The following is a 24,902-nucleotide window of genomic DNA, read 5'->3' as shown; positions in this document are numbered from 1 at the left end:
TCTACCTCGACACTGCTACCATGAATTAATTTACTTGTTGCCAACAGCATCTTGCTACACTAAAGTCACTTTTCATTTTAAAAATAGCATTAAAAATGAACAGTGTATCCCACACAGAAGTGGGAAGCAGATGGACACAGAAGATGGGAGCCTGAATTACATTTTCCAGTCTGCAGTGCCTCTTATTTTTGTTTGGGAGGACATGGCAAAAATTCCAATATTTTCATTCAAACTGCTCCTATAAGCAGTGTTAAAATAAACATCACCCCCACGCTGCCCTGAACTCACACCAGTTTCTGTGGGCATCAAATCTGACACTTGCCTCACTGGATCTTCTGAGGTCAGGGACTGCCGCATCAGCCCCACCTTTCCTCCACACCTGGTTTTCCATGCACAGCACACCACACAACTGCTCCTCACCACACACACTCCTTCATCCACCCGAATCCTGAAATCCCCATCCCATAACCGAACACACTCTCTAGTTCCGTCTTCCCACCCTCGCTAGGGTGTCCCCAAAGAACAGAAGCAAAACAAACTCCTAAACACATCCCTCGCCTAACCGCATTACAGCTACCCATCAGGTGTAGAATTTTCAACAATTACAACAGCTCTCCAGGAAAGTCAGATTGCCACACTTTGGGAACACCAGAAAACCATAAATAAAGTTTTAAACTTTTAAATGACAGCTTTTTGCTTGTTCTTGTTTATAGGTTTTTTTTTTTTGTTTTTTTTTTTTTAAAAGGAGAGAGAAAGCCCTACAGGTCACCTGGGGTAACATTCCTGAAGGCCATCTGGGGCTACGCTCCTGCCTCAGGGACTTCTGGCAAGGAAGGTACAGCCACACATGCAGAAAAGCCTGCATGCAAGCACTGCTCCATGCTTAGTACACCCTGTTTTACAGCATTTCCTGCCACTGGTCCCTGAGCTGATGCTTTCAGCTCAGGTGGCAGCTGCTGGGGGCTCCTCTGGCACTCCAGGGGTCAAGCCAAGCAAGGCCACCCTGCAAACCCTGCCGCTGCCAGTAAGGTGGGAGGGGAGCAGGAGGAGAAAAGGAGGGGAGGGATAGAGGCACCTTTGGGAGGCAGAAAACTGTGCTAGACATGACTTAGATGTGGCTACAATTCTGGCTGAAGTAGCTGCATTGGAGCAGTGTTGACAAAGGGACAAGCTGGGTCTCTGATGGGCAGAAGGGAAGGCGCTGACTGGGCTGAGAGCGCAGGCACGGCAGGGAGAGGCTGCAGCCTGATCCCCACCCCAGGCCATGCCAGTTGTGCATGTGGCCATCACCAGTCATCTCCTGCTCCTGCCCCAGCACCAATGCAGGTAGCTGGAAGCACAGGTTGTGCCCAGTCTGTGGGGAGAGTATGCTCCCACTCAGCACCTCCTTGCTGACACACAGCCAAATCCAGCAAGCTGGAACCTCAAAGTTATATCCTTTAGATACACACAGACACGGAGCTATGTTCCACAGAGCTAACATGGAGCCTTGGCTGGGAGCACAGGGTCACTGCACTAACCCTGCTCCTTCACAGGCACAGCCAACACTCCCAGGAAAGTTTTCCAGTGTCACACTGGCCACAAAGACTGTACCACCCTCTGGTCTGGGGAAGCTGTAAGGTTTAGATTATTCCCCTATTACTGCTTTTGCACATTTATGTCCCCATCCCCTGTGAGAAAACCTTTTTAACTTCAGGATTACAGCCCAAGTATCAAACTAAGAGACAAAAATGTTTCCAAAAAGCAGTCACTGAACACTTAAAATTTTCATTTATGCACAGCATACTAAATGAACCTTGGTCATGGGCAGACTTAGTGCAAATTACAGTTTTCTAAATGAAGACACATTTAGCTATAGAATTTGGACAATACAGGTAACAGCCTCTTCTTTAAAAAAGAGAAAAAAGAAAAAAAGCGAGAGAAGAAAGGACCCAAATGAAAATTACTGTCCTGGTATTTTATTTTGTGGTAAAATTGCAGCTCAACTCTACAAGATTAACTAAGCACAAGTCCACTACTGGGTCACTATCACTGCTTTGAGGAAATGTTTTTCTATACACTTTTCTTCCCCTCATCAGAGAATCCAAATATCCTAGTTTAATCATTTTCCCAATTGCAAAAGAAATGGAAGTCTTTCCAAGCAATGAAGAAATCTAGTTATTTAATCACAGATACAATACAAGATTAAAATGGCTTTGAAAAATTAATCCTTTATGATAAAGTTTCCCAATGAACATTAAATCAACAGGTTCCAAATTTCAGGTATAAAGTCTGATTGAAAATGCTGCTCTGCAAAACTACCACATGCTCTTGCCTGTCCTTACTGAAAATGCAGTTGAAATTGCTACTTCCATAAAGAAATATATCCAATATTAACAGAGTTCTACAAAAAATTCTTTATGGCCAGCAAGGATTGCTGTACTTAACCCAAAGGTAAAATTTACAGTAATTTATCATACAGAAATCAGCTGCTTTGCAGATATGCATATGAGCAGGTTCTGGTTTCATGCTGCAGTTGGAATTTCTACCAAATTTTGCATGGTGGCAATTAAACAGCTTCATTTGCAGTCCTCTATTCTTTGCACCTAATTCAGGACAGGTTGGAGAAACAGGTGGTTATGGCATTTCATTAGGTATGCTTCCATGTCTTAATCCTTGAAAAGGAAACTGTAAACAGTAAGCTGGAAAAAGGATGATGATGAAAAAGCAAAAAAAGACAGGGCTAAGGGAAATAAAAGGATTTTTTTAATGGAATTTCGTATTATAAACATCAATGCCTTTCAGAAAGAGAGCCATCCATATTCCCCCTTTCTTTGTCCTGAAGTTTAATAACATTCTCTCCAAGTTACCAATTTTGAGAAAATCACTGGATAAACACTTGTGTTAACCCAGCTACATGGCTCAGTGCCAAATGTAATGCCAAACTTCCCAGTTGCAAAACGAGCTGTTTTTACACACCAAAGTAACCACGCAGCAGGCCTGCCGAGCCTGAAGACAGCTGACAGAGATGACTGTTGCTGTCCCCCCATTGCACCGACATCCATCCAAATACCAACATCTGCTGTGCTACAATTTACTTTTTACACAACATTTAGCAAAACAGTGCCTCTGACTGCAACATCATTAAGGAAGTAACAACAAATAAATCGCAAAGTCCCATCAGACAATTGTAAAATTAAAGCATAGTTTGCCTTGCATACACTGAGCTTTAGTTCAGACGTGTTGGACTTCAGACATAATAAGCATTAGAAAGCATTTTCTTTTATTAAACGCACAACACAAAATTCCGTAAACCATGACAAGTGTAATCCATCATTACAGCATAAATTACAGTTTTGAGGATATTGACTTGACTCAATCGGCAGAGAAGCAGATGCCTGCCAGGCAGCACAGGCAGCCCGGGACCATCGCAGCAGCCCAGACTCCTAACAGGATTACCCCGTGCCTGGGAGTGCAAGCTCTAAATTCAGGGCCTGCTCCTTTCCAAACACTCAGAGCACGTATTTGTGCTTGCAAAGTAAGGAATTAACATTCCTAGAAACTCAAGTGCCCTTTGCTTTAAAAGCAGGGCTGAGCAAGAGGGCCAAGGCAATCGGACACCACTGCACAGAAGCAAGGTGGGCTCTGGTAGCGACAAATTCACAGCGTGGAGATTCAAACCAGGATTTAGGCTCCTGAGTGCAAGCCAGGTCTGGTGAGTGGTTCCACTGCACTGCCCAACACAGCTCTCACCACAGAAGAGCCTACATGATCAGTGTCCTCCAATCAGTTATCCTTCACACCCACAACACTCAGGGTGCAACTCAAAATGGGGCTGCACTGCCACTCTGACACTGCCACATGGCTCAGGCTTTTATTGGCACACAGGCAAAAGAGAAGGAAGAACAAAGAATTTTAATCTTTAAAATTGTGACCAATTTTCAAAACCAAGTCTTTCTTCCTTCTGTCCTGCAATTCTATGAATGCAAATTGCAATTCTATGAATGCAAAAATAAGCAAAAAAATAAAAAGGAAAATGTCTCACTTTCTTTGAAAAGCAGGTAACTGAAATGAAAAATTTAATGAAAAACAACTTGAATTTTATTAGGCATCAATTAAAGGGTTTTCCCTCAATCTTTCTCCTCCACATCACCCTCTTTAACACCTTTAATAAAAAAATGCATGAGTTACAAAAAGCAACATTTTTTGTTGGAACAATCAGTCCCCCTACATCTACAGACAACGTGTCTGCCAGGAACAACATACCCAAAACTCAGCTCGAGATACAAGAACTTGGCAGACCATATTTCAAAGCAATTTCACCAAAACAATACAGTTTCCCTTAAATCCCTATCAGCTTAATAGTGGAAGACCATAATATTTCAGGCAACATAGACAGGAAGCATTTTGGTAAATTCAGTGGACATTCTCTATCCAATCCGAAAATAGCCAACGTCCACAGCCAGATTAACAGAAATGTGACTTCACCTTAATTCATGCTAAAGGCAAGGGGTTAAGGCTTAAATACTTCTGGGGGTTTTGGCCAGTGTTGATCTGTGTTAGACTATGTACATGTGCACACACACAAATATATATATATGTATATGCCCATTGCAGTACACAGGAGAAGCCGTGCAAAGCACAGCCTGCGCCCAGATCCTCTTCCAGGCAGGGTTTTAGAGGACAGACTCCTCTGTGCTAGCTACCACGTGTTTGCACAACACAAGTCAAGGTCCAATTGGAAACTTATCTGAAGAGTTGCTCCTGTGCAAACTTTAAGTTCTGAACCTCTGAGTTCAGAACTGAAACACTATTTGTTTGTCCATTTATCCCCTGGCACGGTTGGCTTTTTGTCAGACAGATGTATGCCACATGGAAGTCATTTCCCAACCTCTCTGCTCCACCTCCCTCCACACACTCTGCACACACTCTGACCCCTCAGCAATTGTAAGAGAGAAGGAAGTGTTTCTGACAGTTTGCATACTCTTCACAACAACTTTATGCCAGAGTATAAATGTTTTCTCCTGCCCTCCAACCCTATTTGTAAGGAAACAAAGCAAAACAAACACCACTTCCCAAACAACTGAATGCCCAAACCTAGCAGCAGGAAAGGGGAGGGAAGGGGTGGAGAGGAAAGGACAGAGAGGATGGATTACACTGAAGTTATTTTTGTCCTGTTCAAGTGGATGGGCAGAGACAACTAAATATAGAATTTATCAAGGCAGGTGAACAAGAAAGATGACATGAGCCCCATGTTCCAAAGAGCAAGCAATAAATGAAGTATACTTCTACCTTCTGGCCCAAAAAGCTTCCAAAACCAAACTTATTTGCATGAGCAAGATTCAATTGAACAAATACTCAACTCACTGCCTCCTTCCCTTCAGACATGTCACAACGTACATATTAAGCAGATAGGTTTCCTTTCTCTTACCTGTTTGTACTATAAATAAACAAGACTATAACATCCACATTAAAATGAAAGAGCTTCACTCTGCGGTGACTCTGGACAGAAATTCTTTAGAATTATGCTTGCATGTACAGCTGGGTAATAAAGCTTTGCTTTAAATCAAACATTAAGGAATGTTATGTTGTCAGTGGCAACACAAAGGATGTGGTTTCTATGAGATTTAACCAGTTATGTTAGGGACAATTGCTTTCTTCTGGTCACACTGCAGTCCAGGGCTTGCTCAGAGTAACTGCTACCATAATTTGGATTTTGCAAGTGAAAATCCATTCATACGTATTTTAACTCCTTCCAGGGTGTGAGTTATTCTGTGAAATGCCCTGGGTGGCTGGTGCCAGAAGCACACACTCCATTTGGTAACTGTGAGCAGGCCAGGCTGGCAGACAGACAGCAAGAGTCACTCAGGCTCTTGGGCTCATGGAGCCTGCAGCCAAGGACCCAAACAATCACATCCAGAAGGACATTAAAGACTCTCCCTGTCAGCACATGGAAGGAAGGAAACCTTCGAAGGGAAGACATGGCACCAGTCAAGCCATGACTTCAGTGGAAGCCACACTCACATCAGTGCCATAATCTACCACTGGGCTCAAAGAACAGAAAGTTTTTATGTAGAATATTTCCCTTCTTCCATCTGTGTTCCCAGTTACCACAGTGTCCAAGAGCCCCACAGCTTGAGCTGCGTTTGTCCTCACAACATCCCTGTGAAGTAAGGAAGTGCTGTTATCACCACTTTACAGATAGGGAACTGGGGCACAGAGAGAGAAAAATAACCCTGTCCGAGGTGATTGTATAAGGAGGAAGTTTGTGGCAGAGCAGGGGAAAACTGGCTTCAATTCTCGGTTCCAGGATGGTACCCTCATGCATCAGACACTTACCTCTTCAGCTCTTGGATGCTCTGCCTTCAATTTGACCCACCAAGCTCCCCCAGACCACAAGGAATGGGTAATGGATATGCCTTTTAGCAACAGCATTTCCAGCCCAAGAAAAATGGAAGAGGGTATCAGACATAAGGGCTGTTTGCATTCAAAAATCCAAACCTGAACAAGGAAAACAATTTCCAAAATAACCACCACTATCCTGGTATTGTGGGAAAAGGAAGGAAGACATATCAAGTTTTCAAAGCAGAAAATTAAAAACATCCACAGCAGATTCTAAGTATAATTTTAAAATAATTAGTGAAAGTTTAACAGGAAGCTGGTATTAGACATGCATTCTTCAAGAATCTGCCTGCTCTAGAGAGTTTAGGTTATACAACAATTAGAAATTAAAAAAAAAGTTCCTTTGGTACTACAGCTATCTCGTTTCATACACAGATCCAAACACAGGCCTAATGTAGTTTCATATGGAGACCTTGGCTCCAGACTTCACACAATACTGTCTCAGATAAAACAAATTCCAGAAGCTGCATACTATTCAAGGTTTCCCATTCCTGGCTGAGCTAGGCTTCAATCATGCCCTCAAAGACTCTCTTTTTTAAGTGAAACAGTACATCAGGTCCAAAACTTACTCTTCCTTTGGGACTCCAGTTGCAACCATCCAGAGAACCTGCTATGAAATAATTACAACTTAAGGGCATTCATAAAGCAGCATTTAATGTCAACTGTTAGAGGTGACTACTACCCTGGAAGAGACAGCAGAGATCCATCACACTATGGATCACTGGGTTTATTAAATCTGACTCCAAAAGGTGACTGCTCATCTCAATGGCCAAAAAATGACAAGACTGCTACTAATCCATCATGAGCAGGTCTTGATGAATTGACACAGTCATTCAACTTTCTTCCTTTGACCACTGATTTGGTCAAAGGAAGAAATCTGTGAGTTGGAGGTAGTTGAGGATACCAGGTCAGCCATAATGAACTTCCAGGTCACTTCTGCTATCCATGGACTATTCTGTCTCTCTTCTTTCTCTATAAGCTGGACCTCATGGCCCAGGCCTCAACTTTCACAACAGGCTGTTGCTGTAAACTCCAGCCACCAGCAACACAACTTGCATCTAAAGCACACCTCCTCTGCCACAGAGTCTGAAGGAGCTGTAGCCAACCAGCTTCTTCTGAAGGCAGCACCATCAGGCACCTAATTTAATTCCTGTCAGTGACAAAATAGAAGCCCTCCTTGAAGGTGACCAGAAAGAACAGAGCTAGTTCTACCAGACGTCCTGCTACACCCAAATTTCTCTCCTTTCTTTTATACCAGGACTATAAAAAAGAGAAGAAGAAAGGCTGTGATGAGGTTAGAAACATTTCTACTTTCTGACAGCAAGCCTCACAGCAACAAGAGCCAAATAAACAAATGAAAGCAAAATTTCCAGCAGCTTCACAGCTACACAGCAATTTTAGTAAACTAGACGTTCTAGCAATTAAAGCAAAAAACGTTTGGGTTCAGACTCAGAACACTTACAAAAAGTAGTAAATAAGCACAGTTTGTTTATTCCAAGTTTTGAACCTTTCCCTTAAAAATCCCAACTTCTGTATATGAACAGGCCAGCCAACACAGAAAAATGAAAATGCCTGTTGACAACTGAGGAACTGCTATTTATTTTCTCTTTGATGGTCATCATAAGGAATATGTGAAATAAAGCCAAACATCTCTACATATGAAGTTGTTATTCTCCTTCAAAACCAAGTTGGGTTTTGCATGAGATTCCCAATATCCTAGTATTAAACTGGTCAAGAATAAAGAATACTTTATGTCAAAAAGAGCTATTTCATGTATTCTGGTCTATCCTTCCCAAAGTGGGGCCACTCAGAATGCTGTAGGAGAATACCTAACACTAATACTGCATGCAGGTAATTCAGAATTAAGAAACATACAAACACAAGAAATAGAACAAATGCAGTTTTATCAAACTGCAATTTTCAAATCAAATTTGAGGAATAAAATCTCAAGCCTGCATGGGCATATGCCCTCATTTTTATCTCCTTGCCTCCAATAACTGGTCTGACCATTTTAAGAGTCAACAGAAAGACAAGTATCAATACATTCTCTGTGTGTTCTGGGCATAAAAAGGAGAAATGAATCCACTGTTCCCCATGGCTTATCTCACCACATGAATGATGAGAGAAAAAGCACAGGATTGTACATGGTCACAAAGGTATGCATGGGCCCTGAAGGGTGAACATGTATGTAACTACAACCACACATCCTGTTGTGTGTCATTCCGTTTCTAAAATAATGCCTGAAAAGAGGAAAGTCTCCAGAAACATGAGGTTTCACCATATGCACACCCACTCTATTCAGAGGAATAAACAAACCTCTCCAAGAAACCAACAAGAGCTGTTGTCAAGTAGCCCATTCCTAGTAGCCTGGAGCAGCTCCCAAGAAGCTTTCCTCTGGCTATAGGAAAGGCTTCTTAAAATGTGAAGGGAACTTCATATATATCCATTTATTGCATAATCTTACCAGTAACATGTCAGAGGATTAATAAAAAAACAAACCTTATCCCCAACCCTTAAAAGTGCATAAAACTTACTAGAGTGTATCTGAATTTTTCCCCCTGTTTTAGATGCAGCTTTTCTGTAACATAATGATTTGTGTTACTGCAGTACACAGCAACTTCAGATACACATCTGGATCTGAGCCACCTGCTGTACACATGGAACAATGAGACAGTCCCTGCTCTGCAGAGTTGCCTGTCACAGGACAGGGACAATGGAAAGCCAGACACAGACACACACAAAAAGGGGGACCGATACTGGGCATTGCTGGGAACAGCAGTCTCAGTACACACACATTACAAGTTCATTGGGGCCTTTTATAAGCAACACAAGGAGCCAGAGCTTTTGAAGAGGATAATAAAGCAGCACTGCAGCTGTTTACAGGGACCATTTCCCAAGTGTGAAAGGGTAGCACAAGAGAAAGCACATAAAACTGCTTGCTCGCCTCTACGTTGTAGTCACAGTATAGACACATGCTAGGCTAACGGGAGGCAGAAGTTAACATCTTAATAGCAAATTAGAGATGGTAAAAATAGGTATGAAAAGCAAAAGCAGCTGGTTGTGTAGCTCAATGCAACAGAAAAACTAGTGGTAGAGACAAAGGAGCAGCCTAAAGAACGAGCTCTGCTCTGTTCAGAGCAGCACTCTGAATGGGACATGGTTACATGCCAAGCATACAAAGATGCAAGATGATGCAAACCTTAGGAAAGTATATTCCCTCCCTCCATGTTTTGTTTTCCATTTTCAAGACTAACAGTATAATCCAACAACTAGAGTAACTTTGAAAAAATCAACTTTGAGATTAAAAAAGTCTGCAGCTGATCTGCTTAGAGCGGCTGTAGAGCAGAGATAACTCGCTATTTTTCAGAAAGAAATCTGGCCACCTGCTGCTCTAAGCAGAGAAGGCGGGATACATGTAAAATCATGCTTTCTCTGAAATTACAACTGATATTACCCAGGAAACACAGACTAGACTAGGAAAAATATGCATTAATTCCAAATGGTGCAGTGTGCTGAACTGAACATGGCTGGTTAGCAGTCTTCATTCTGTTCTCATAGGTTTGCTCATCTTAAAATAATTTTATATTATTCCCAATGAACAATCTTCTACAGACTAATCAATCTACTTTAGACCTGTGGCTTCCGTTCAAGTCAGAGTGTAGATATTGGCAAGACCGGGGCATCATAAAACCTCAGGCATTAACAAAAAGAAAGTTACATGAGTTATTATGGAAGGATGAAACACCTACAGAACAAAAAGTTCCTACTGCAGCAAGAACAGCACATTCTAACCCAATAAAAGCAATCACAAAGTCTAGGCACAGAGCACACAAGAAATGAGATCAGTCTATGCCAATTACAAGGTGTAAGTTTTAAGCAACTGCTCTTAATGCAGCTGTGCCACCATGGCTGAAGGGAAGACACTGCTCCATTCCATCTGTCTTTAACAGGGCTGTCCTACTGTGTTAAAAATGTGAGGTCACATTTAGCTGCCACATCTTTGCAACCCCACTGCATAAAGGGTAAGAATTAACCCAGCTTGTAAAAGCAACAGTCTGGAGGAAAAATGCCTCATTTTACCTGAACATGCTCAAGCTGGCAAGAACTAACAGTCAGGGAACACACAGAACCCTTTAAAAATACACAGCATCGTTTATTACACTGGGACAGTGCTTTGTGTTGCACAATCCAAGCTTTTGTTTCGAGCAAGAAAATGTTTTCTAAATATTTTGTCACCATGACAGTCTAGCCCTGGACTCTAATTCTGCCCTTGGTTACTCCAGAAAACCCCGGTGAAGTCAACTGTGTTGCACAGCTCATCACTGCATCCCAGGCTGCCGGGAAGGCTCACCTGGCAGTGCGGCCACCAGCATCCTCTTGGGCCTGTGTGTTCTGCACAGCTCTTTCAGCCTGAGCTATTGCCTGCCACAAACCAAGATCTGTATGAAGAAACAGTATCACATGTAAGAGGAAGAGAGGTTTGCAACTATGAAGCACCAAACATCTTCCCAATAGGTTCAGCTTTAACTAAGACAAAACCTACTCCTGAGAGAGCAGAATGTAAAATATTAAACACAGGGACAAAATGAGGCATAGAAAAACATCCCAACTTAGAGGGTCCTGTTCCAAGTAAAAACATGTCTTTCAGGGACATTAATTTGGAAACTAAATCTGAGCAGATACAGCCCAAATCCACAGCACAGTACCAAGAAGAGCAGTGGAGCATTTCCGTATGACTCAGGAAGCCCAACAAACACTTCTGCAGAACAAGATCAACAGGGTGTTTATATACAGCAGCAGCATCATGTGAACGGGTGGTTTAGTTTGTGAAATGAATGTTTGCATTGTCATTAAAAAAAAAAAAAAAAAAAACAACAACTCAAACCAAAAAAACACCCTCTATTCCACACTTACAAGTTTCCAACATAAAAACATAGCAGGGGAAGGAAGTACTTCAGCAGCCAAAATTTACAAATTCTTACCATAACTTTGGCACAGTAAACTTCTCCAGTGTCACAAAGGCCTATTCTTCAGGGGGCTCGGTTGCCTTTTTTTTTTTCAGGACTAATCCACATGTGAAGGCTATTAAAGAACACACAAAATGCCAACAGAAGCATAAACACACACATTTTGTGTGTGTCTGTTTTCCAAGTTATATCTGTTTTTCCTTACACAGATACCTAAGAACACCCTGGAGGCAGGTATTCCTGCTTTCTTGCTTTTTTTGATGAAGCTCAGTGAGCTTTTTCCTTTCCCAAAATGACAGTGCTGCTTTAATTTTAATTCTTTCAAATCAGTGAGAGAGATTCACCCTCTTAAGCTGCACTCAAGCAGTCAGGCTTCAGGAATTTAACAAAGAATGAAGATTTTAATACAGAAGGGGTTTGCTTGTTAGTTTGACTACAAAAGAAATTCCTCACAGTAACCTTTTAATTGTTTGAGAGGCACCTTACTAGAATCTCAAAGAAAATGCTTAATACTCTAAGTTACACTTGGCATTTCTGCACAGCAAAACAAATTCAAGCTCTGAAAGTCAGCATTTTTTCCTCTTATTATCTGAAGCTACAAAAAAGCCCTAACATGGATTGAAAGAAATATAACAGAAAATTCTGCCTGATCTAAGTACATAGAGCTAAATTTATCCTTCAGTTTCCAAAACACCACTTGGAGATTGGGCATTTAGAGTTCTATTCACTGGCTAGAAAAAAGCCAAATGGTACATTTTTAAAAAGTGACTTTGAAATATTGTTATGAGAGCAGGGACAAGCTATGTAAACCCTAAAATTCTGTGGGTCTTTGTATTCACAATTATTGTCACAAACTAAAAGGCTCATATTCCCTACTAAGCAAACATTTACAATTAAATCCATTCTGCACAAAGCATTTGCATTTTGAGATAGAACAGTCAGTTGTTCAGCTGCTGTGATTTAGATGGATTGGTTCATTATTGCTGCAGTTCGTTTTCAGCTACACTGTATAACAAAGGGGTGCCAATGTAGTCGTGAATGGCTTTAAAGCTAAGTATGCCGCTATTCTTCCATGATGATGTAATTTAACCATCTTCCCATCTCTCAGATCAAGATATCTTGACTTTACAGGCTAAACTTCAGCAGAAACAACAGAAACAAGCTGTCACAAGTGTTCAGTAGGCATTATAGAGATACTGCAAGTCAGCTGGAGGTTGTTGCCAGCAGGTTTGCAGTGGTTTTCCACAAATGAAAATGCAATTTTCACCTAATTTTTACTTAGAATAAATGCTTTTCTTATCATGCAAGTGATGAGACAACTTTGACTTCTACATCAGGAGATACTTCAGTTATATACCTTTCAAATGTTCCTGCTGGAGTAAAAATATACCTACATCAGAAAAGACCAGATTTACAGCTATCCCTGATGCAAAGAAAACTTCAAATTGAAAAAGTCAAATAGTATACTACTCTTTCACTGTTTGAAAAATAACACCAAAGACAGTAATAAAGTCACTGATTTCATTGTTTAAGAGCAATTAAAGAGAGAGTGACTTCTTACACAGGCAGACAGTGACAGGACAACAGAGAATGGTTTCCAAGAAAGAGAAAATATTTAGATTAGATGAGGTTAGAAATTCCTTAGGCTGAGGCTGGTGGGGTGCTAGAAAGAGCTGCCCAGAGAAGCTGTGAATATCCCATCCCTAGAAGCGTTCAAGACCAGTCTGGATGGGGCTTTGAGCAACCTGAACTAGAGGAAGGTGTCCCTGTCCATGGCAGAGAGGTTGAATTATATGATCTCTAAAGATCCATTCCAACTCAATCCATTCTATGATTAAAGCAGATAAACCATTTTTTAAGTAACAACTATGTAAAAAGGCAAGATTTCTTTTTAAAAAAACTTATGGAAAAAACCCATGATAAACTGAAGTGTGGTCTTCTCCATACATTGCCCCAGCAGCATAAAGAGCACTTCCCATAAAATCACTTCATCAGTGAATTTATACTGGCATAGGACTCATATCCTCTGCCCAGAAATCAAAGTCCACCTAGAAAACTACTTCCAAATCCTACAACCAGAATTTTCATCACAGATAATCACAACTGGATTCCCAACTGCTCCATGCATAAACTTCCAGAAGAATAATAAACACTTAATACACCTAAATCTATGCAACTACACATTTGAGTCTTGAATTATTCCTTGGTGTTCCCAAATTTTCATTCTACTTAATGAGCATAGAAAGGCAAGGAGACTCCATGATCAAAAGTTAAAAATAATAGAACAAGACAAAGAAAAATCTACATTACAAAGAAAACACTTTCAGTTAGTTAGATGATTGCTATTTATAGATGGTTTATTGACCACTGACAGGCGCAGGGATACATATGACATGTAAAAACACAAGTCCAGACAATCCATGCCTGGAAGCCCCTGTAAAGCAACAAGTAAATAAAAGGCTGTATTCCCACTCTGCAGAGGCCTGGCAATGGATTTTGAGCTGCTTAACAGGTTGCTCAGGGGTGTAACTATTTACTAATACTCCAACTGAGAAGCCCCAATGTAGGCATAAAACCAAAAATATACAGAATTGTGTGCAGTCTTGTAATTTTGGGCATAAACCCTACTCAGTGCAAATATTTTCCACACCAGTTTAACTACATCATTCTGCACAAAGCAGCAATATGTTGTCAATTGTAATATGGCACATAGAAAGGTTTGTATGGGAAGACATAGCAAAATTTTAGCTAAGTATTTTTTCTCTTAAATCTTAGTATTTTAAGAATTTGATAAATAAAAAAGCAGTTCAAGTACAGTTTCATTTCTATGTTTCTATTAACAATGAAACCTGTCAAGCATCTTGCAGATAATCAGAAATTTATGTTTTCATATTGCCTGCTTTCTGAAGTGTAATCAGGATGTGTTCTGTGATCCCCAGACCCTCTGACACAATTGCAGAAATAGCAGGGTACTAATACTGCTAAGACTAGGAGGCAAGAAAAACAAAAACACACTACACATTATTTCAAATCCTCTATTTTTTGAGCTTTCTTACTGACAAGTTATTAAACAGCCCTTTTTGTTCTGCTTAGTCTAAACCATGAAGCAGGCACTTGGGTTATCTTTTCCAATTTTTCTCAATGTCATGAGGACTAGCAGGCTTCTCTGCTTCATGAAGAAAAACAGGCAAAACTTTCAAAATCCTGTGACTTCTACAGCTGGGAACTGATCTATAAAGCCAACATAAACATAAGGGCTGCACTTAAAATTTGAGAATTGCTGGAAGCAGCCTGACCTCCATCAGCACCTGAAGTTCATTTCAAGGCACACAAGTGTCAACCTCTTGAGTCTCCATCAGCAAATAATGCTTGTCTTGAAGACCTCTCCTATGGAGACAGGCTGAGAGAGTTTGGGGCTGTTCAGTCTGAAAAGAGGATGCTCTGGAGAGACCTTACTGCCCACTTTTTACACATACTGAAGGCTTTTAAGAAAGATTAAGAGAGGATTTTTATCAGGGCCCATTGTGACAAGTTATGGTTTTAAAATACAGTAGAGTAGGTTTAGACTACATAAATTTAATAAAGAAATTCTTCACTCTGAAGGGGTGAGGCACTGGCTCAGGTGGCCCAGTGAAGTTGTGGATGTCCCACCCCTAGAACTGTCCAAGGCTAGGCTGGATAAGGCTTTGAGCAACATGGTCTAGTTAGTGCAAGGTGTGCCTGCCTATGACACAGGGGTTGGACTGGATGATCTTTAAAGGTCTCTACCAACCCCAACCACTCTAAGGCTGGAGCTCCCTCCCAAAACAGGTATCTCCTGTGAAGGCTGTGGTTCACCACCAACACAAAGGCCACTTCTCTGGCATGCATATCCTGTGGTTCTCATTAGGAATCCATTAATAAAGCCCAGGCAGAGGAGATTGATTTCACAGCCCCATAAATAACTCAGATGCTGCACTCATTCTCAATATGAGCATGAAATACCACTGCACCATGCACAGAACCACTGACTCCAAAGTGTTATTTCTACATGCAGTTCACCAAAGACCTAGGTTTTGGACAGCACTTCAAAACATGCTCTCCCAGCTTGCCCAAGAGACTCGGGGGAAACAGTAACTGACTTGCCCACAGTCTGTGATGATTGTTTACCACAGCTGTCCTCAAATATGACCATGCACTTTTGAATCAACTGACAAGTTTCACAATGTTATTTGACCAGCTATCTTTTTCACATTTTTGGCTCAACTTGAAGAGGTGGGAGAATAATCCCAGAGGTCTGTAGCATGCTTACCAAGTGCACTCCAAGTCAGTCTTCATTATTTCCCCCATCCAGCTGCAGTAAATATTTCTCACAAAAACACACTATTTCACACCTAATATGGTGCTTTTTTTTTCTCCATTCTTTTTCTTCCTCTTTCCTCACATAGTTTCCTGGTTTTTGTTCCCCCTTTAAGAAGCACATTGTACCTACAACATAATGCATCTGAAAATAATAATCCCTCCTCTGTCTTCTCCCATGAGAGATGACTTTTAAATAAGACTTAACTAATTTTTTTCTTCGTAAATCAGCTACTCCAATATGTACAAGGGGGAAAACCCCACACTGCTGACAAGTATTTAGTTTTTATCACGCTCTCTCTTTTAAAATACATTAAAATTAAATGTTGAGCTATTAAGCAAATCCTTTTTATTTCCGCAATAGATATCAAGGTCTGTTTCCCAAATGAATCTGACAGCAAACACCACCCCAATTTTTAAGAGAATTATTAGTGACACAGAAAGTGTATGAAAGGAGAGACATCACATGTCACCATGTACTGCCTTAAGAGCATCAAAGTCCTCACCAGCTTTTTCAGATGGCAGAATCTCAGGCTACGAGGGATAACCAAGAACAAGTCTGGGCAGGGGAAGCCACAGGCACAGACAAGGAGTGCAACTGATGTTGCTTACACAGTGGCAGCAGCACCAGCAGGAAGGGAAGGAACCTTCCACACAGGGGCTGCAGGGGAAGACATTTCCAAGTGAGGACAAATTTTAAATGCATGGCACAGCACCTTGACTAAAACCATCCCTGCAAGAAAGAGCAAGCTTTATTCTCTTGCTCTCTCTTTACCTCAAAATAGCATACTCACTCAGTACTTCTTTCTTCCTACATCCAAACCTGATGACTTCTCAATATGCCTACTGAGAGAAAAAAAGAACAGAAAACATGGAGGAGAGCTTTTTTTTTTTTCCAGAGGCCTACCTTTCCCTTTTTGAAAAGGAAGGAACCCTTTTGAAAAGGAAGAAAAAGAAAATCAAAGCCAATACAGGCACTTTCTGCATGATCCACTGTATCAAGCATTCCCCGGCTCGCTTTTACAGGGCTTGCAATGTCCTAGATCCCTCATTCTCAAATCCCTTTTAATAGCAAGTAACATTAATCTATGACGCTACCCCACTTTTAGAGATAAAATTGAGACCTAGTTTGTTTCGCTTCTGATGTGCAATAAAACAGAATATGAAAGTAAACTTCCAGGACTGACATAAATAACCTGGGCATCAACATCCCAGCTCTTCCTCTTTGCCATTCAAAAAGAGAGTGCTCAGTCTCACTTCCAAGTTCCAGTCAGTTAACAATCAATGAAAAACACATCTAACCCAGCATCACTAAAGAACTGAAAGTGTTTTGTGAAAATGTTAGAATGAAGACTTTTTGGAAGTAATTTTTACTGAAGAAAGAACCATTTGGATGTCACCCTTCAAAAATGTGAAGCTGTAGAATAAAGAATGGGTTTCATGCAAAAATGTTCTGGAAGACAGTTTTCTGAAAGGTTGCTGGAAAGTAACAGAAACACTCCAAGACAAATAGTGTGCTCTGTGAAAGGAAGATGAGCCATTTCTAGGCTACACCAGCTCTTTCAAAGATGAAGTACAGTACAGTTACACTGCACCAGCTGATTCTCAGTTTCTGACTTCCCCTGTCATCCAGAGCAAACTTTTTACAGTACACTGGATCCGGCCTGCTTCCTATGATCTTTCCACAAATAATTCCATCAGATGAGATTACCCTCCAAAAGTCTAGCTGACTAGCCATTATCAGCTCATATTTCTCCAGATGTTTTGTGATCTCATCCTTTCTTAATGTCTCTAGCATCTTGCCTACCACCAAGGTCAGATTTATTAGTTGACAATTTCCTGGTTCCTCCCCAGTCCCCTTTTCCCAGAACAGGACAAGCAAAATGAAAGCAACCAAGAGCTAGAATTGCAAAACTATTGCCCCTTGTGTTGAAAAAGAGACACACAAGGAAAACCACAAACTGACACAGCTTATCTTTTGTTTCCAACAAGAAGCTCAACAGATTTCCCTATAAACCCAACCCTTCAGCTCTGAACCATCAGAGAAACAGAATCAGCTTCTTTCCCTCTGTCACAACTTCCCCACTCCATTCTTTGTTCAGCCCCACTCCACTCAGCTTCTTTCCCTCTGTCACAACTTCCCCACTCCATTCTTAGGTTCAGCCCCTATCTTGTTTCTTACCTTTCCATTCCCCCCAGCTTTTCCTCTGAAGCAGCTGTGCCCTCTATAGCTGGCATCTTCAGAGTTCAGATGGCTCTTAGGATCCTTTGCATCAAGTGCCACAGCCATTCTTTGAAATACAATGAAAGCCAGATGATCCTTGAACTAATCTGAACCTGAGGTTCTGACTACAGAGGTCACCAAGACAGTCCATCACTACATCCCAGGGACAGACAGAAGCCAAGGTAAGAACAAAAAAACACCCCAAAATAAAACACACACACACACATACAGAAAAGAGGTAGGGAACATGGTGAGGACAGAAAAGAGAGAAGAAAGAAGAGGTGAAGAAAAACAGCAACACCAAAGACTCCCTGGCTTAAAAATATATCTGGCCATACCTTGTAAAATCCTCTTTTGATTCACACTAACAGAATACTCAAAGTATGAACCTGTGCTCAAAATAACAAAGGTAAAGTTCACCATCTGTGCTATTCTGCTAGAGAAAAAGAGCAGCAATCAGCATTTTAGTCCTAGTTTGTATTTTACATATGGATCTTGCATCCACTTTATGCGGTGAAGCTATAGCAAGAAAAATCACAATGGGCCAATTGTTATTTATTAGGTTGTCTGTATCACTCCATTTATTAAAGAAATAATTATTTAACCAAAAGAATAAAAAAGGTATTATATCCAGAAGTGGAATAGGTATCTTATGTATTATTTCTCACTTTAGGGTCTCTATTAGTTTGGATCAGCTTGTAAGCTACAGACTCCATCAGTCAAATAGTTTTAACTGCCTGAAGTCCATAAAAATTGGCATTTGCAGGACATGTTATGGTTTTCATGGTTAAAATTACTATGTGGTGTTAATATGCTATTTAAAAACAAAATAGCTCTGCATTTCCTGCTAAATATTAATGGATGAATACACAGGTCTCTTCAGCTCCTTATAATTGCTTCAGATTTCTCTGACTGAGAAATGGTGATTTTTCAATTTCCTTTTTCAAATGTCAGTGTATATTTTTCCCTCCTCCTCCTCTTTCCCTGCCTCCAAAAGACTCCTTTTTTCATACAAGTTTATGCCCTAATAAGAAAACCGGACATACTAGGGAGGACAGAGATGACAGAGTATCAAAATGCACAATCCCCTCTTTGTTAGCCATGCAGAAAGACTTTAAAAAAAAAAAAAAAAAACAGGATGAAGACTGAAAACAATAGAAGGACCTTTATAAACAGGGACCAGAGCAGAAAGATGCAAGAAATCCAATGAGACCTTTAAAATGGATCAGTAAAGCAAGTAAAATACACTTGGGCACACCTCTCTTCTCCAAAAGGTTCCCCACACACAACCAAAATTAAGGATCCTCATGACATACATTCAGAAAACCTATAATCTCAGAGCTCAACAAGCAGCAATTTGGGCAGATAATTTTCTCCTTCTCCCCTCATATTCAATCACAATTATAGCACCTCTGCATCGAACCATTTCTCCCATCCTTTCCCACTAAACAAAACCTTCAGCATCACACAACCAGGGACTGCACACCCTGGATGTACACACACAGGCTGGATGCGCAAACCACAAGCCTGAGCTCCTTCACACCTCCCACCTGTGTGCTGGAACAGTCCAGCCATGCAGGTATACAAAGAGTGGTCACAAGAGTCTGTCCTTGCTGGGATTTGAGTAACAGCACCAAGCACTGCCAATGGGGAAAAGGATGGGGAGGGCAAAGTTCATCCATGAATTCTTCCATTTCTGCCTGGCTGTGGTTAGACATGTCATGGACACAACTGGCCTCTGCACAAACAAACATCTGCACTACTGGAAGTGGAGCTTCCTTCAGTGACTGACTCAGACAACTGCCAAGAGCTCTCTGTCAGGCAGCAATGTTTAATTTCATTTCTCCATTTGTATGGACAACAAAAACATAAACGTAAAGCATGCTGACAGAAGAAAACAACTACATAGTTCTAGAAAGCCCTGCTACTTCCCTGCCAGGCTGAAACACCTGCTCCTGCTAATGACGGCTTTATGCTTACTTACACCTGCCATCCACAAGGGCTCCAGAGCACTTTGCAGCTTGATTTATACATACACAAATCATTAAAACCACCAAAATTAAGCCACTGCTGGGGTGAGATGTGGCAACTGTTTAACTGCACACAGACTGCTCAGGACAGGAACTATAAGAGACCAAATCCAACTAAAGCTAGGGGGGAACATTAGGTTGAGAGAACATCATTGCCCAATCTGGATTTTGGCCAGTCACTACCTAGTATACTTGCATGTGGAAAGCCCTAGGATCTTTAGAGGACATATGCAGTGCAACCTTTGGTTTTATAAATGATCTAAAATACTCTCTCTCTCTATATATATATACATACACATATATACACACACATATATATATGTTTCTTATATCTGAAATCCCCCCTTTAGCAGTCCCTCCCTGCACTAATTATTGTTTATGCCTTGACTTCAGAAGCTCACCATATCAGACATCAGTTTTGGAAACATCCTGTGGTTGAAGCACTTGATCTAGCAGAGCCAGCAAACTGATAGTGTCTGGTAATAAATGTAGATTATTAAAAAAAAAAAAAAAGATGCTTAACAAAATACACACATATACAGAGTGGATAAGTTACTCCCCAGCAAAGACAGAGCCAAATGAACTGAATTTGCCAACCTATCCCTGAACAGCTACAAAAACCAAGAGATTCCCAGGGCTGACACCAGCAGGCTGAAAAGAAAATAGAGCATTGCTTTCTAAAAACGTCCTCACTAGGACAACACCGAATTAACAGTTGCAGAGTCAATGGAGTGGAATGAAATAGGTGTCACTGCACATACCAGGAGGGCAAAAGGACATTGGGAAACAGGTTAAAAAGATTAGGAAAGCTGGCATCCAAAAAATGCCAAGGTATGTTTAACAGTTTAGGAGTTTGGGCACAAATTTGCAGCACTGAATATGTGGGACATGCAGAGTAACATTTTGAAAATGGGAATGTGCTCAGCACATAATCTCATCATAATATTATCAGCAATCCATCAGAGATAATAATCTGTTTCTCTGAGGCAATTTTAAAACAACAAAAAAAAAATCAGATCAGGAGATCTGGGCATCTTTTACTAAGACCTCCTCCAGAGGTCTCCTTACTTGAAAGTAGCTTTATCGTAATCCTAGAAACAACAAAAATTCAGTTCCCAAAACTAAACACAGACAAACCTGAAATACAACATGATTGTTTAAAAGTTTCAGACACATGTGCCTCTGAATCATCCTGACAATGCCTTTTCCATATTGTTTAAAATAAATGTTTCTCCCTCAGATTTTTGTGCAGTGCTCCTCAAAATAACTTTTTTTTTTTAATTACAGGTAAGTGCAGGAAGAATTGCAACAACAGATGGTTAAAAACACTCAGCCTGAAAACATTGTTTAAAACTAAAAAAATATCTCTGATTTGAAGAGTTTCTTGATTCATAAATGGGAATGGGAAGTGTAACTCTGTTTCTTTCTTCTATTTAATCCAAACACAGAATAGTTCTCAAATACTTTGTCAAAACAAAGCAGCCTGGGTACACCAGAATTACTGAATGAGCTAGTTAAGCTAATGAGTGCAAAGGTGTTTCCAAATGAAATAAACCAGAACAAAAAAAATCCCCCACATCCCCTAAAAAAACTTGAACAAAACATTTGTACATCAAGCATCAATCTGCTAAACTACACTGCATATCCAATTGTTAGAAGTATACACTTCCACCCTCTTAAATACACATTATCCACATGTTTTCTAAATTCCTAGGTATTTCTTATTGTTGCCGAAGAACCACCAGCCTTTACCAAGGTGATGATAATGCATTTCAAATTTCTGCCATAAATAATTATGCTACACCTTTGCACCTTCAGGCAAGTTGCTGCAAACCCTCTAGAAAAATCCTGAGTCTGCAGAACCATGTAAGCTTCCCTACTGCTGGAGCACACAGACTCTGGTTTTGGTCCAAAAAAATGACACTATCATGGAAAGTACCTAACACTGCTCTCTCCTTTCCAAGAAACAAAAGTAGAATACAAAGGAACAGGTAATACCCTATAGAATCAATGCTGTGGTACTCGAAAATGAACTCGTCCCCAAAAAAACCAAACCCACTGTTTTGGGAAGAAAACATGTAAGAAGGCAAAAAGCCTAACCATACATGTGACTGTCTTTTCAGTTTTGCCACTCTGCCAAGAATAAAGACTTTTTATAAAAATCAAATGCCGTTCATTGTACAACCAAAACGCACAGAGTGCAGAAACTCAAGGCTGCTCTTCCTGTCCAGGACACTGCTACCCACAGCAGTTCAGACACACACAGAATAGCACATTTTCTAGCAAGTCTCTGCAAGAGCACAGCACTGCTCACAAAATACAGGCATATTTTTCACTGTTCAAAAACATTCATCTTAATTCCCCCTTCTAGTACAAAAAGGAAAGCTACAGACCTACATACAAACCAAAATTATTTGTCTGACCTCTAGCACTCTAAGTAATTTAATCTCCTTCACTTGCTACCTTTATGATCATTTCCAAAGCACTTGACACCAATTTTTGGTGAACACATGCACACACATACAAGAACAACCCTTATACATGCATTTTCTAAAGCTAGAAAAAAGTCAGGTATGCTACCTATGTTCTGCTTCCCACTAGAATGAACAGGAAAATAATGGATTACTTGAGGACATGCTGCTAAACACCAGTTTAGAGAGGGAGGGAATCATTTTACTGTCCAGAAGGGAAGAGTCACTTACCTCGTTTGTGAAGCCAGCCCTCCTTCACTATCGCTACTTCATTCATAATGGCAGGAATGTCTCTTGAAAACCAGATTATGGCAAAAGATCACTCAGCTGAAATTCTTGAACTCCAGCAGAAGGTTCCACAAGAGGGACGAGGGTTTTTCCTCCGTTTTCCTCCTTTCCAGCTATTTCTAAAAGGATCAAAAGAAGAGTACACCATCATTTCAAAGCATGTCGCAGATGTACAACAATGTATACAACAGGGAGTAGTTTTCATTGCTGCATTGTTGGTTTGGGATTTTCTGTTCTATTATTATTACAAATCTTAAACAAGGGCTTAGCTCTCCACAAGAATTTATCTTGGCGGGTGGAGGTGCCAAAATACAGGTTTGCTAAAGTCCTACTTCTTCACTGATTAGGCTGATCATGGGCAAACTCACAATACTACCAGGTGCTGTCTGAATTACAGGTGGATTCAAGACCTTACCTAGTAGACCTCCATCTCTGCAACACCACCTCATTCTTTGCAACAATAAAAATTCTGAAATATCACAAAAAACAGTTTTCAATGTTTCCTGGTAAGGAAGACTTCCAGAAAATCTCCTGGAAGGTTTCTTTACAGCCTGATAGTAGTCTATTAACCAGCACACAGTGTGTCTTAGAGATAAACCTTTGACAGTAAATATTTCTATCCTGCTTCAGATTTTCCTACCTTCAGTATCATCCCCTTAATCCCATTCAGATCTCCTTGACTCCCCAAAAAGTATCTTCTCCACCTTTGATATTTCTAACTTCTACCTATCTTAGAGGTATACAAACAACCACAGATAAGCTCATGTACCTTACTGTTATCCCAAATCAGCCCTTACAGCACCCTGATCAATTTTACTGCTCTTCCTTAACCATGCTGCAGTTTGCTGCTGTGTTTCTCACAATGAAATATACCCAAGTACAACTTGGGATTTTTACCCCTCTGTTTTATGAGACAAAATCCCTCCCTAAATATCTCAAGATTGCCATTTCTTATTGAAAATGTGCCTTGCTCGTGGCTGACTACCACAGAAACATTCTGTGCATTTCTCTCCCTCACTGAATGTAATCTCTTCCCAAATGCATTAGCTTTTATTATTTTTCTAAATTGAATCTGATTATTTTTCTGCTTGTGGTACAAATATTCCCTATTTTTTTTTCATTCTTTTGTACTCTCCAAGTGTCCATGCTGCCATTCAATTTGCTATTACTTGAGTGATCAAAAAAACTAATTGGTGACAAATTCCCAGCAGTAACCAATAAGTTTAATAAAACAAAACCCAGCAACATTTGTAAACTGCCACCAAAGACCTGGTTTTAACTAGAGTCACTCACCTACCACAGAGACATCCCATTCCCACCTAACAAATATATACCATCTCTGCATGCATTTGGCACGTGTGCATCAATTATCTCTGAGCATGCAGGTGATAGCCATCCATCAGAAACTAGATTAAAAAGCAACTAATTCCCCATAACTCACTAAGACACAACACTGGATGGAAGAAAACAGGTGGTCAAAATGAATCCAACCTAGAACTGAAACCCCAGCAGGGGCAGAGGGCTTTGTACTACATCTGAGTGATCTGAAACAGGCAGCATTCAAAGCACAAAGCTCGAATCTAAACAAGTTGCATCACTGCCAGGAGAAATGGAAGGAGAAAGGAGGTCACGCCCCTGACACTCTGCCTACAAACCTACAGTTTGTTACTGTTCCTCAGCTTTTCCAGTTAACAGTTTATGCTGAAGTTCTCCCCAGAAGCAAGGTGAGTTTGAGTTTTTTTTCCAAATTACAAATCTGCCGATCTCACTAGTTAGAATTATCAACTCCATGAAACAGATGTTTGCCTGAGGGAGGAAAGATACACAAAAAATTACATTGGAACAAGTGACATGCAGTAATTCCTAATTTCATAAATAAATATGAGAACACTGTATGCTGCAGAATAGAGACCAGTAATCCACAGCTGCCAGAGATACCTTGGAACAAACTCCCTGAGCTCCAGAGCAATTAGGATGGAACCTGACAAACACAGCAGGCTTCTTCCTTTCAAAATGGCCATGCACAATGCACAATAGCCATGCAAGCTAGACTTGCTTGCTGATGTCAAGAGGAGAGTAGACCTCACTTAGAGGCTTGAGCAATTTGCAAAGTGTTGAACAAAACCCCCAAGATTATCACAGCTTGAGTATGGAAATGCAACACCCAGGTGTGAAAATTAACGCTTCTAACTTTGTGTCATAC

The 24,902-nt window shown here is 40.6% G+C and overlaps 1 protein-coding gene across 1 annotated transcript in view; it reads right to left on the bottom strand.

Annotated features, from left to right (window-relative positions):
* Window positions 1–22,784, bottom strand: part of AKT1 (AKT serine/threonine kinase 1) — a 71,178-nt gene extending 48,394 nt beyond the window's left edge. Inside the window, exon 1 of the mRNA XM_068192269.1 lies at window positions 22,643–22,784. Coding sequence (XP_068048370.1) covers window positions 22,643–22,688 — 46 coding nt within the window. The 5' untranslated portion in view covers window positions 22,689–22,784. The remainder of the gene's footprint in view (window positions 1–22,642) is intronic.
* Between the last annotated feature and the right edge of the window lie 2,118 nt (window positions 22,785–24,902).

The sequence above is a fragment of the Anomalospiza imberbis genome, chromosome 6, assembly GCF_031753505.1.
Source record: "Anomalospiza imberbis isolate Cuckoo-Finch-1a 21T00152 chromosome 6, ASM3175350v1, whole genome shotgun sequence".
Classification (NCBI taxonomy): domain Eukaryota; kingdom Metazoa; phylum Chordata; class Aves; order Passeriformes; family Viduidae; genus Anomalospiza; species Anomalospiza imberbis.
The sequence above is the reverse complement of the archived record's forward strand: the minus strand, read 5'-3'. Positions and strand labels throughout refer to the sequence as shown.